At 36.2% G+C, this 14,782-nt stretch overlaps 1 protein-coding gene across 1 annotated transcript in view; it reads right to left on the reverse strand.

Moving 5' to 3' along the window:
- FOLH1B (folate hydrolase 1B) overlaps window positions 1-14,442 on the reverse strand; it is a 59,694-nt gene extending 45,252 nt beyond the window's left edge. Inside the window, exons 1-4 of the mRNA XM_036257860.1 lie at window positions 14,189-14,442; window positions 11,498-11,606; window positions 6,331-6,517; window positions 2,638-2,739 (exon numbers count right to left, since the gene is read on the reverse strand). Coding sequence (XP_036113753.1) covers window positions 2,638-2,739; window positions 6,331-6,517; window positions 11,498-11,606; window positions 14,189-14,306 — 516 coding nt within the window. The 5' untranslated portion in view covers window positions 14,307-14,442. The remainder of the gene's footprint in view (window positions 1-2,637; window positions 2,740-6,330; window positions 6,518-11,497; window positions 11,607-14,188) is intronic.
- Window positions 14,443-14,782: the final 340 nt, after the last annotated feature.

Consider the following 14,782-nt stretch of genomic DNA (forward strand, 5'->3'; position numbering starts at 1 on the left):
GCCACTATATACTATTTGTGTACACACATACACACATATATTTAACTCCAATCTGGTAATATTAATGTTATTTTTATAATAAAGATGAATTAGTGCTTTTTTATATTCTGCTTATACAGACATAAATAATGAAGGAGGGGGATTAAGAAGACCCAGAGTGTATAAACATAAAGATAACAATTAGACAATATCAAAATTAAAGGTTTATTTTAAATAAAGGGCAATGGAGGTAACATGAACAGATATATGAAAAATTAGATGATATTTGCAACATTTAAGCCAATATGAGATGAATAAAATATTTAAGAAACAATATGTTTTGCCCTGGCCAGTTTGGCTCAGCGGTTAGAGCGTTGGCCTGCGGTCCGGAGAGACCCGGGTTCGGTTCCCGCTAAGGGCACGTACCTCGGTTGCAGTTTGTCCCCGGCCCTGGTTGGTCGTGCGGGTGGCAGCCACTCGATGTGTCCCTTTCACATCGATGTTTCTCTCTCTCTCTCTCTTCCTCTCTCTCCCTCCCACTCTATCTGTACAAAGAATGGAAAAAATGTCCTCGGGTGAGGATTAAAAAAAAAAAAAAAAAAGGAACAATATGTTTTATTGTTATATCCTTTATTTCTATCTCATGTCAATTATAAAATTATTAAATAATTACAGGGTATTTATGTTCTAATTTTATTTTTTTACTTTTTATTTATTTTAATCCTCACCCAAGGATATGTTTCCATTTATGTTCAGATAGAGTGGGAGGGAGGGAGGAGAGGGACAGAGAGAAAGAAACATTGATGTGAGAGAGACACATTTATTGGTTGCCTCCTGCATGACCCAGACCAGGGCCAGGGACAAACTGCAACCAAGATATGTGCTCTTGGCCAGAATCAAACCCGTGACTCTTTGGTCCACCGTCTAACACTCTAACCACTGAGCCAAAAAGGCCAGGGCTATGTACTAATTTTAGGAAAATATTTTCTAATATTGTATCATTAAGTATAATCTTAATTATTCATTTGAAGTAAAATTTATATAAGCAATAAAAATATTCTAAGTTTGTGACTTAAAAAAATAATTCTTTTTTTCTTTATTGATTTTAGAGAGAGAGAGGAAGTGAGAGGGAGAGAGAGATAGAATCATCACTGAGAGAGAACATTGATTGGCCACCTCCTGCATGCCCCCCAGTGGGGATCAGGCCCACAAACTGGGCATATGTCCTGACCAGGAATAGAACTGGCGACCTCCTGGTTCATGGGTCGATCCACTGAGCCATACCAGATGGACTTTTTTTTTTTTAAGTGGAAGGGAGGGAGAGAAAGAAAGGAAATATTGATATGAGAGAGACATGTTGACTGGTTGCTTCCTGCACCACCCTGACCAGGGCTGGGGATCTAACCTGCAACCCAGGTACATGCCCTTGACCAGGAATTGAACCTGTGACCGTTTGGTCTGAAGGGTGACGCTCTAACCACTTAGCCAAACCGTCCAGGGCAGTTTGTGACAATTTTAAATTATAAATAAGTTAATTACTCAAATACTTAAAAATAATACAAAATAATGATTATTTTTACCTTATTAAGAAACATGGTATTACCTGATATTAAATTGTCCTCATAAATCCTAACTGATTGGTGAAGATAGATTTTAAAATAGCAATTTATTTCTAAATGCAAATCAAATTTTTTACCCAACATGTGTCCAATAATAGTCCAAGCCCTTACCTCTCTATTGAGTGATATTTTAATATACCCAATTGTCAATTAGCAATTTCTTGTGAATTAGCACCTCAAACTCAGTATGTCCAAAATTAAATTTATTTCATGTTAAATATTATAGTAGGAGACAGAACTTGTTAAAAGGTAGTAATAAGTTATATTCAACTCTTTTATATGTAGCTTTCTTATAAAAATATACTGTGCAAAAATCTGGAGATTGTCAAATTTAAGACGACTGTTAGGCATAGTGCCTTACTGAGCAAATCACATTAAACTTTCTAGAATGGACATTTGTGCTCTTCATTTGAAAATGAGAACAATACAATTATTCTAATTCTTTGAAAATTAATCAGTGCTATACAACAGTAAGACATATTATTTTCATACAATAGATATCACTTGGCAATAAAAGGAACAAACTTCCAATAAATGCTGAAATGTGAATCTCACAGACGATGCTTGGTAAAAGAAACTGGACACAAATTATTACATTCTATACAACTCCATTTATATGTATTTCTTGAACAGGCAAAGCTAATCAAAGATGGCAAAAAAATCAGAAGAATGGTTGCCTTACGGTGTGTGGAATTGATTGAGAAGGAGCATAAAGGTACTTCCGGAAGTAATGTTAATAATCTATGTGTTGATGGAGTTTGAAAAGCACAGGTATATGCATTTGTCAAAAGTCAGTAAATGTACATTTTGGATTCATGCATCTCATTTCAGTACATTTTATCTTAAAGAGCACTATGAACACAAAATAATAAATGTTCTTTTTTCTTACTAAGAAATTCTAGTTTCTTAAATATGGAAAAGGGTGAATTTGGATTGTATAAAAAAAAAAAAAAACCCCTTTTAATGCCCCCTTAATCATTGTCTGGATGTGTGAGAGGGTTCTGACTGTTCATTTTATTTCATTGCATCGGATTTTTACCTCCGGCATTCCTTGTGGAGAGAAAGCACTAAAAGGTGGCACAACGTCTGAAGCATTTTCATATCCTGGAGGAGGGGGTTCAAATAATGATGTGTTGAAAACCTAGCAAAACAAAATACAATTATCAGAAGTAAATCAGGTGAAGTTTGAATACTAGAATCAAATAAGGATGACCGTGTATTATCTTTTTTGTCAGTGGAGGGCTAGTCAATCCTTCAGTGTTTTGAGAACACGTATCAGATATCTAGCACTGTGCTAGAGGCTGTGAGATGAATAAATTATAGACCCTGAGAGGAGCTACAAACATCAGCTTTTGATTTAGGTAATCATAGTCACTTATAACAATGCAAGGATAATTACTTAGGAGTAAATTAAATAGTAAGTTCACTTCAATAAAAAATATTACATTTTAAAAGAAATCCATATTTGATAGTATATAGACATATAAACAACATTTACTCTAAAAAGAACTAAAAGCACTGAACCAAATATAAAATATTATCTTTTTAAGTGTATCACTGAATTGGAAAAAAAGAAAAAAAAAGAAAAAAAAAAGAATCAGAAGCCAAAAAAAATAACACAAAAGCAGGAAATCCATGAGGAGCACTAAAATCTGTTTTTCTCTTAGCTGGATCTATCAAAGTCTGGGATTGCATGGAGGGGCAAAGTGGTTAAAAGACAAGTCCAGAGCCTGTCCAAGTAATACAACCTAACAGGAGACCTCTGCATAAAAGCTGGGTCTTCAAAATACAACCTCCTTTAGGGTGAAGAATAAACTAGAAATAAACCTGTCCTACAAAAAGTGACGGCTGTGATGGAGGGGACACTGTTGCCCCAGAGAATTCATGATTCTATAATTATGTATTTACTAATACACAGTACTTAGGTCACTTATACCCTTTTATTATATGGATTTTACTCTTCCTTTTCTTCCTCTAATGCTTCTTTTTTTTCCTTCCTTTTATTTTTGCATTTGTTATTTGTTTTATTTATTTTTGTAGTCTGGAAACTGAAAAATCTGATTCCTACTTAACAAAGTTACAGCAAATATCAAAATTAATTATGAAAACACTGAGAACATTCCCCTCAAGTCAAGGAAGTTTACCGTCACCATTTCTTCTCAACGTCATGCCAGTGCAGCAGTACAAAGGGTGATGGGAGTTGGGGAGTGAATCTGGGCTGACGTTACATTGTCCTAACTAGAGCACCAGTAAGCTGCTTCTCCTGAGGCTGACAGAACCTAACATAAAACCAAATCAACTACTACCCTCCAAAAATCCTCACATCTTCCATAATTCCCATAATTTTTCTGGGATTCAAAAGGGTGCAAACTCATCTGAATCACTGGGAAAGACTGTAAAAGAAAATATATTAACATGCGATAAAAATCCATCTCGAAATGAGGTCACTACATCAGCAAGTCTTTCAGCCAAGGGAGTACTCAAGCTTGTCTCACTTGATTTGCCTTTTGTACTACTCTTCAATTTTACAGCACTATTGAGCAAGTGGGTTTTAAAGCAAGTTTATGAGTTATTCTAATAACTAGCAAAACTGTTGTAAGGTCAAAGATATAACTTTTTTGGGTGACTTTTTCAAAGGTAGACTATATATGAACCAGTGCGCATTGCTCAGTTTCCAAAATTCACCAATAGAGCCTCAAATCAGGTATGCTGAGCACAACGAAAACAATTTTGGCTTACAAATTTCTATTTATGTTTTATGACAAAAAAGTCAATAAATAGTTTGATCTATATGGTATTTCATTTCTTCAGAAACAAAGTAAAAGAATGTGTCTGTATATATTTAAAATATTTCTGAAATCTTACAAAACACTAATATCTGTTGCTTGTGGGAGGCAGAACTTGTCTGTGTTGAACAAAAGAATAAAAGTTTACGGTTTAGCACATAGCTATGAATAGTTAGTCACAATAACTAAATCACACTGGGAGATGGGGAGACAGTATGAGAGTGTTTATAGTTAGGACAGAGGAATGAAAACGGAGCTGAACTGTCCGGATGTCAAAAGATGATGCCTCAATCTGAAACACAAGCAATATAAGCATGCTATTTAAGGAAGAAGAAGTAAATAGCAAAAGAATCAACTCATGGTTGAATAGTGATTGCTTCAGGGAAGGGAGGACTGGGAAGGAAGGAAGGCATTTCAGAGAACAATGTGATTCTTTATGTGCAGGTGTAACTTGGATGAAAACATAAATGAAAATAAACTAATGATATAACAACAACAACAAAAATTAAGAAGCTTTAGGCAACTAACACCATTCAGGAAAATCTCCAAAATGATACTTCTACATGATATGCTTATATTATGTAACAGGCTTTAGGGATTGCATAAATGTCTGTAATGGCAAAAATGATAAAATGGAATAACCAAAGCAAAGGTACAGTCAAAACTGGGAGTTGAAGAAGGAAAAAAGGACTGAAAGTTTGCTATTTTCCTGATTGTACATAAACAATTCCCAAATTTCACAGATCAAGATAGAGGTTTAAGCATATGTATATTTTTAACATTATTAATATTGATCAAGCTTAATCACTGATCAAGTTGGACATACATTAAGCTGTATACAATTTAGAAGCCCCAGTTAAGAAAAGAACTGAAGGAAGCTATCTAAATTGAAGGGGTTTATTTTAGTTAGGTACAGTAGCTTTAAAACTAAGGTATGCTGACTCACAATGAATATATGAGTTCTGAGCATTCATACTGAACATATTAAATGGAAATAAGCCAGTCAGAGGAAGACAAGTATCACATGATTTCACTTATTTGTGGAATATAATGAACAAAATAAGCTGATGAACAAAATAGACCCAGAGACATAGAAGTAGGGTTCAGACTGACAAACCTCAGAGGAGGGGTGCAAGGGGGAGGGGAGAGATAAACCAAAGAACTTATGTATATAAGCATAACCAGTGGACATAGACAACAATGCTGGGGATGTGGGGTGGGGGGTGGATTGGAAGAGAGTGTTAATGGGGGAAAAAAGAGAAACATCTGTAACAAAAATAAAATAAAATAAGAATTCTTGCTGCACACTGGTTGAAAATTACTGCAATAATAGAAAGAACCAACACAATTTACAAAAAAAAAACAAAAAAACCTCAATTACTTGCATTGTCTTCTGTTTCTTAACTTGCAGACAAGATTGTAAATACTTTAGATATCACTCTATAGACTCTCTTCAAAAACTCTTCCCCTTCAAATGCCCACATTTGAGTTCTATGTACAGAGATGAGCACATGACCCTATGACACATAACCATTAAGAACCAATAAAAACCTGCTGGCTCAAATTGCACACTGGGTCTCTGAATTTCCTAGCAACCCCAAACCTATGCAGTATCTTTTATAGTCTGAACCTATCAAAAATATAACTATTTTAGTTGCTTGGAAGGTTACTAATATCTCATATTTTAAGTTAATGTATAATACTAAAAAAGAAAAATTAGAGATTGTTATCAAGCATTAATTTCTCAGAATCTTTCCAACATCACATTAAATCCAAAAAGTATAAGAAAGTTGATATTGATAATTAAATATCAAAGGCATCATTCATCTGTTTCAATAATATTGATTTCTATCAATAATTGGACATATATAGTGCATTCTTTCATAGAAAGTATTTGAAAAGAATAGATGGAGGAATTTCTTTTCTACTCTTTTTTTTTTTTTTACCTCTTTTCTGTCTTCATCAATTATTGAGATGTAGTTGGGATGAATCTTATTTGGATAGGACAACAGGACATCATAATGGGCTAACTCAACAGAATCCAAGCCAAATTCTTTCCACTGGGATTGAATTTGCTTCGCAAGCTGAAAGTTTTGTTCCGTTCCTGCTAAATGTGGAATCCGTGTAAAATTACTGGCAAACAAAAATTGAAAGTGGTTAGAAATTAATGTTTAGTCAGCCTTTATCTCAAATCAACAAACAATTAAGGCACATTTACATAAAACTACTTAGAAATGTGATACACTAAAAAGGGAAAATGGTAGCATTGTTGCATCAAATAGATTTTCAAAGTGCATTTGAACTTTTCATGCTCAAATTTGTACTCATTCAAAGGAAAAACTGGAGAAACTGATCTGATGAGAGAACTGTTGTGTGCAACCCTGTGGATATATCCCTGAATAGTAAGTTGATGAAGGAAATGTCGTATTCTTTCCTTAAGAGCCATGACTCTTGGAACTTTCATGGAATTACCTGTTTTTATTTCACTGTGCAAAATATTTGAGAGAGAAAAATATTTTGATCCAAATACCAAGGTGTGACATGCCAAGGATTACTGATAATTACAATTATTTTTAAATATTGAAAATTATAGTCAAGTGAGAAACCTTTTCATTAGCAACCATTTATGAAGTATTTTCATTAAGAAAGAATCTGAACATATTTACACAAGCCTAAACTGAACCTCTTGTACTCTATCCAGCATGCACAGTAATACACTTAAAAAGCAATGATGATAATTAGTTTGACCAGAAATATCTTTAACAAGTAAATTATGTAACCAAACTTTTGGTTACTAGATATAACTTTCATGAGATACTGGTGTTTTTGTTTGTTTTAAAATTTTTTCTCCTAGAAATTTGTTATTTCCCCGAACATTCAGCTCATTTGATATTGTCAACTTAAACTCCTTAAAGAAAAAACAAAAAAAGAGAAAATTCCACAAGTCAAAGCATCATATATCATGTAAAGACATTTATTTATTTCTAGATCATTAACTTCTTGAACTTCATGAATCTCTGGTTCTAAATATGGAGGTTTTACTAAAATCAACAATCTTCCATGCTTACTGTGATTTAAAAAACCCTTATAGGCAACATTGCTATGACGATCCCAATTTCAAATGTTTAATTCTACGGTGTATCTGAACTTTTGATATGAAAAATCAGATGCCAAGAAAAATAACTCAAAATTAAAAAAAATTCTGTGATTAATTTTTATACTTATATTAAAATAATTTAAATTATGTTTACAAAAAATAGTATTAAAATCCTCATTCAGTAAAATTTTAAGTGCTTAACACCTTACATAGGATTTCTATTGTGCATTTTCAAAATACAGTAACGAAAGAACACAAATTTTTAATTGAATTTATTGGGGTAACGTTGGTTCACAGAACCATGGAGGTTTCAGGTGTACAACTCAACAAAACATCATGTGCACACTGCATCGTGCGGCCATCGCCCCAGCAAAGGCTCTTTTCTTTCCCATTTTCCATCCCTTTGCCCACCTCTACCTAATCCCCACCCCTTTCCCTCTGGTTATCACCACACTATGTGTCTATGTGTTTTGTATATATACAAATTGTGAGATATATATGTTTTTTTTTTTTTCTTAATTCCTTCACCTTCTTTCATCCAGATCCCCAAACCCCCTCCTTCTGACAGCTGTCAGTCTATTCCATGTATCCATGCCTCTGTTTCTATTTTGTCAGTTTTTTTGTTCATTAGATTCCACATATAAGTGAAATCATATGGCATTTGTCTTTCTCTGACTGGCTTATTTCACTTAGCATACTAATCTCCAGGTCCATCCATGCTATTGCAAAAGGTAAAATATCCTTTATTAAATTTTTTGGTGGCTTAGTAATATTTCATTGTGTAAATGTACTACAGCTTTTCTATCCACTCATCTCCTGATGGACACTTGGGCTGTTTCTGGATCTTGGCATCAATAAGGCTTCAATAAACATACCGGTGTATATATTCTTTCAAATTACTGTCTTGGGTTTCTTTGGATATATTCCCAGAAGTGGGGGATCACTGGGTCAAAAGGCCGTTCCATTTTTAAATTTTTGTGGAAACTCCATACTGTTTTCCACAGTAGCTGCACCAGTCTACATTCCCATGAACAGTGCACAAGGGTTCCCTTTTCTCCACATCCCTGCCAACACTTGTTGTTTGTTAATTTATTGATAATAACCATTCTGACATTCTGACAGGCATGAGGTGGTATCTCATTGCAGTTTTTGTTTGCATTTCTCTGTCGATTAGTGATATTGAGCATTGTTTCATATCTATTGGCCATCTATGTGTCCTTTTTAGAGAAGTGTCTATTCAGGTCCTTAGACCATTTTTCAATTGAGTTATTTGTCTTCTTGGTGTTGAGTAATGTAAGCTCTTTATATATTTTGGAAATTAATCTCTTCTCAGATGTATCACTGGCAAGTATGTCCCCTCATTCAGTGGGTTCCCTTTTCATTTTGATGGTTTCTTCCGTTATGCAAAAGCTTTTAATTTTGATGTGGTCACATTTGTGTATTTTTTCCTTTGTTTCCCTTGTCCATGGAGATATATCTGCAAAAATATTGCTATGAGAAATGTCTGAAATTTTACTATTTTCTTCTAGGATTTTTATGGTTTCATGACTTAACATTTAATTATGTAATCCAATTTGAGTTTATTCCTCTGTATTGTGTAAGTTGATGGTCTAGTTTCATTTTTTTGCATGTACATGTCCAATTTTCTCAGCACCAATTATTGAAGAGACTGACTCTACTCCATTGTATATTCTTGCCTCCTCTGTCAAATATTAAATGACTATAAAGGCATGTGTTTTTTCTGTGCTGTCTATTCTATTCTGCTCATCTATATGCCAGTTCCTGCATTAGTACCATGCTGTTTTGATTACTATAGTCTTGTAGTATAGTTTGATATCGGGTAGGATGATATCTCTAACTTTTGTTTTGTTTTGTTTTTTCTCAAGCTTGCTGAGGCTATTAGGGGTCTTTTTTGGTTCCATTTAAATTTTTAAAATTTTGGAATATTTGTTCTTGATCTGTGAAATATGCCATTGGTATTTTAATAGGAATTGTGTTGAATCTGTTGATTGCTTTGGGTAGTATGAACATTTTAATGATGTTATTTTTTGTATCCATGAACATGGTATATGCCTTCAGTTATTTTTCTCTTCCTCAATTTCTTTCTTCAGTATCCTATTATTTTCTGAGTACAGGTCTTTTACCTCCTTGGTTAAATATATTCCTAGGTATCTTACTATTATTTTTTTGTAATAGAATATATGATTGTTTTCTTATTTTATTCTTCTGATAGTTCATTTTTGGTGTATAAAAATGCCACAAACTGCCTGGCCGGTATGGCTGAGTTGGTTAGGGCATCATTCCATACACCAAAGGATCACAGGTTTGATTTCCAATCAGGGCACATACCTAGTTTGCAGGTTCAAACCTTGGTTGGTGTATGCTCAGGAGGCAACCAATCAATGTTTCTCTCTCACAAAGATGTTTCTCTTCTCTCTCCCTCTTCCTTCCTCTGTCTCTCTAGAATCAATGAAAAACATATCCTCAGGTGAGGATTAAAAAAAAAATGCCACAGATTTATGATATTAATTTTGTATTCTGCTAATTTGCTGAATTCATTTATTAGATCTAGTAGTTTTTTTTGGTGGAGTCTTTAGGGTTTTCTATACACAATATCATGTCATCTACAAATAATGACAGTTTTACTTCTGCCTTTCCAATTTGGGTGCCTTTTATTTCTTCTTGTCTGATTGCTGTTGCTAGGACTTCCACTACTGTGTTGAATTAGAGTGGTGAAAAAGGACATCTCTGTCTAGTTCCCGATTATAAGGGAAACACTTTTAGATTTTGCCCATCGAATATGATGTTGGCTGTGGGTTTCTCACGCATGACCTTTGTTATGTTGAGGTATGATCTTTTTATTTCCAGTTTGTTGAGTTTTTATCATAAATGGGTGATGGTTTTTATCAAATGATTTTTTTGCATCTATTGCAAATTTGTATTCATAATTTTAATTCTATGGAGCTTAATATAGACATATGTGTTTATATGATTATGTAACATCTATGCACAGATATAAATGTATATATAAGACTGTCATTTATATAAAAGTATTACTTGTATTCAATAAAGAATCTTTCAATCACTATAAGGTACTTCAAGTATTTTTGAACACATACACTAAGTAAATTTTTTAAATAAATGAATTTCATGTTTCGAAAAGCTAAATAGTCTAATCAATTATATATAATCATTGTATACAAGGGTTTTATTTTCAGTTGCTTTGCAAATACTTTTTAAATTTACTCATTTACCTCTTTGGCTCTACACTAATGATAACTATTTCAGGAAACACGGAGCTAGATCGTAAACTATGTCACATTTACTCTCTCTAAGTTCATCCTCATCACAGCCGTATCATTGTCCTCATTTTATAGATATAGAAAGGAGGGCTCCGGAAAGTTAAGTATTCACTCAAATTTACTTAGCTATCAATGGGCAAAGATGAAATTCAAACTCAAGTATGACAGACTCCAAAGTCCAAGTTTATTCTTTTGACCGAAATATACTATCTTCCTCTAAAACACGAGTCAAGAAAGTAAATTCCCCTGACCAAATCCTGCATATTTCCTGAAATGTACTAAGAATGGTTATCACATTTCACAGGTGAAAAATCAAGAGGAATAATATTTTGTGATATAATTACATAAAATTCAAATTTTAGTGCCCATAAATAAAGTTTTATCAGGACTGCCACACCTGTTTGTCTATGCCTTTCCTGTGGCTTCTTTTGTGCTACAATAGCAGAGCTGAGTAGTTGTGACAGAGATCAGCTGGTCTACAAAGGCAGGCCCTTTACAGAGAGTTGGCTGACTCCAGCTTTAAAACATCTATATCAGTCAAGTTCAGCTGAAATATATAATCCTGTCCAGATAAAATGTGATACAAGATCTTCAACAAATAAAATGAAAAAAAAAAAAAGTCAGTCCCTGTATGTGCAATATTAGATCAAAACTTTGAAACAGAATAAAATTTTCCAACAAATTGTCCATATAAACTTTCAAGTATATGCTTACTATAAGAACGATTTGATGTTCTCAGCTTTCAATTCATCCAAAAATGCCTTCTTCATGTTATGCTGTGGAACAGTGTTAGTAGCTTCATTGGAGGATTTTATAAACCATCCTGTAGAACACATACAAATATAAGAATAAGAAGTGAGCTCATACACAGGCCCTATTTTTCCTTATTGTTGTATCTATCATATGTAAAATATAAATCACCAGTGACCTCTAGCATTCACTGAAATTTAATTTCTCTTGCCTACTTCTACTTGGGAAAAATCATGCACACAAACTTTCAAATTACAAATCAATTACAAAATATTTTTAATCTGATTTCATTGATAAGATTGCTGTTATTCTAAGAAATGTTTTATGAGGAAACTCACAATAAAATTAAATACTGTGTTTCAACAACTGGGGATAAACAAGATCTTTTAAAAAGTAACAAAAAAAGGCGATCCAGTCGTGGCTGGTTTGGCTCAGCGTTTAGAGTGTGGGCCCGTGGACTAATGAGTCGCAGGTCTGATTCTAGTCAAGGGCATGTACCTGGGTTGAGGTTCATCCCTGGCCTCGGAGGGGTCATGCAGGAGGCAACCAGTCGATGTGTCCCTCTCACATTGATGTTTCTCTCTCTCTTTCCTGCTCTCTCTCTCTCTCTCCCCCTTCCTTCCCACTCTATCTGGAGATAAATAGAAAAATATCCTCGGGTGAGGGTGAAAAAAAAATTAAAAAAAAAAGGCAATCCACCTTCTTTTCCCTTAAAGCTTCTATCTCCAGTGAGTGCTCTCTGCTGATCCAGAATAAGCATTTAGTCAATATATATAATGAATTAATTATGGATATATTTCAAGTATATACGCTATTTAAAAGAATTGAAGGACACTCAGACCTGTAATTTGTTCTGGCTCTGAAACTAAAAGAAAATATGCTGAGATTTTATGTTTCCAATGGAAGAAGTCTTGAGAAATTCAACTTCAGAAAGCTACAGTGAAACTACAATTTACCCAACATCTCTGCAAGACACCCAGTGCACACAGGCCAGAGGCAATGCGTAGACAGATGATGATGTAAGCTTTTGTAGCTGGCTTTTAAACTGAGGGAAGGGGGCATCACTAAGGATTTATTTTGAGAAATGATATGGTCTGGGAATAACATGGTTACCAAAATCAGCACCCAGCCAGCTTCCAGGGACCTTTCCAGTTATTAATCACACACACACACACACACACACACACACACACACACACACACACAGGCATATTGAAATCAATGATTGGCAGAAAATGGAAATATAGTTCCATCTGTACATACAACAAAGGATTAGCCTGTGGGATCTGGGAAGGACACACTGAAGATTAAATGCTTGAATTGAGATCTAGAGAATGAACAGGATGAAGAGGAAGAAGGCCTGTTGGAGAGAGGAGAGCAGAGAATCCTAGAGAAGAATAAACAAACATTAATCAAGAACCTGTTCTGTATCCGACACTGAGCACTGAATACTAGGATGGAGCTGAGGCTATATTAAGAATCCCAGGCCCAGAACAGATGCAGATTCTAACCCACATGCCAACCTTGCCATTTTTACAGCCGAGAAAACTGAATTGAGAGAACCTATCTCATTTAAGCCCCCAAACAACTCTAGGCAGTTACTAATATCCACATGTTAATATAAGCAGAGGGTGGCTCAGAAGTTTGTTTTTTTGTTAATGATCACAAGGTCACACAGCAGGTGAGAGCAAGGATGAGTTAACCTAGCTAGGTGGTCCATGCCCTTGTCTCTTAAGTCCGGGAAAGGAAATCCGGAGTTCAAAGTAAGGCAAATTACCTGGCAATAACTTAGGCTAGTCTTGTGCATTAATGTCCAATGAGAAGCACCCCATCATCAAGAAGGAGTAAGGAAAAGTGCCAATATCCCAATGGCGTACTGAGAACTTTAGGTGCTATTTTATTTACTATTTCCAATAAACTGTAGATATTAAAGGCATCCTATAGATTGGGAAGCTGAGGCTGAGAGATTGGGCCACTTGTTTAAGGCCACAAAGAAGTGGCAGAGTCAAAATTAGAATGTACAAGGGTCTCAGCTGGTCTGAGCTGCCCCTGGTTTTCTTAACGAGTTGAGAAATCGGCACATAAGTGACAACAACGCCAAAGAACTGTTAATAAAGATCTATTTAGAGAACGGACAATAATGTCAGCCAGTTCTCCAAAGTTTCTCTGTTTTTTACTCCTACGGACGAAAGAATGAGGAGAAAAGGGCTCGCATGTAGCAGTGCCCGATGTTTACCTACTGCATACAAGAAGCAGCTCCAGGCGCAGGAGTAGATGCAGAACCCAAACTGGTTAGAGTCATTCCTTGCAAAGCACCCTGGAGATTTGCTTCAGTCTGCTCCAGAGACCTGCCGCTCACCCTAAAATGCACCAGTTAACAAGGGCTCGAGCTGGTGCACCTTCTGAGGTCCGGTTTCAGGGCCTCTCCCTTCTACTCCTTATACTGGATGACTGTCCTACAAGACCATGTCCAGAACCCAACCGTGCACCTCCCTCCGCCCCCCAGCAACCCCACCTAATTCGCGGGGGCTCATCCCCATCTTCCCCAGGACCAAACCACAGTCCCCGGGACGCCACATCGCGGTCGCGGACCCCACATCGCAAAGCGCGGAACTGCCAGCTGGGCTCCGCGGTGTGCGTGGCGAGCGCCCCTACCGAGGAGAAAGCCGAAGACGAAGAGTCCGGCGGCCAGCAGCAGCGCCCCCGCGCACAGCCAGCGCGGGCGGCGCCAAGCGGCGAAGATCGAGTCGGTTTCGTGAAGGGGATTCCACATCGCGCCAGGCGCCAGGGCCTCCTGGGACCTGCGCCTCAGCTGCGGCCCCACCGAGGGCCAAAGGCTTCCTCCAGCTAAGGCTTGGAGGGTCAGTTACCTCCCTGCAGGCTAGAATCCACCCCCAGCCCCGGGTCTAGTTTCTCCGCCCTAAAGGTACTTCTTGCTTATGCTCAACCAATCCCAGAGAGAGGGAGGCAATAGAAATGACCATAAAAAGAAAACCCGGCCCCTTTGGAGAAATGATTACAAAAAGTCTCGTGGAAAGTTCTAGCTTTTGTTTATTTCGAAATGAAAGGGGAAAAAAAGGAAGGAAGGGAAAGAGGAACAAGTGTGTCTCCTTTCTTCAACCCCAGACCAAACTCTGCTTCTCAAAAAGACAGCTGAGGATTGCCAGTGTAATGTAATAGAATGCTCATCTTTTGTCTGTCCAGGAAAATATGCAGGGGCCTGGCTCCTGGCTAGTTGGTAGACTAAAT

The sequence above is a fragment of the Molossus molossus genome, unplaced genomic scaffold (genome assembly GCF_014108415.1).
Source record: "Molossus molossus isolate mMolMol1 unplaced genomic scaffold, mMolMol1.p scaffold_m16_p_13, whole genome shotgun sequence".
NCBI lineage: Eukaryota > Metazoa > Chordata > Mammalia > Chiroptera > Molossidae > Molossus > Molossus molossus.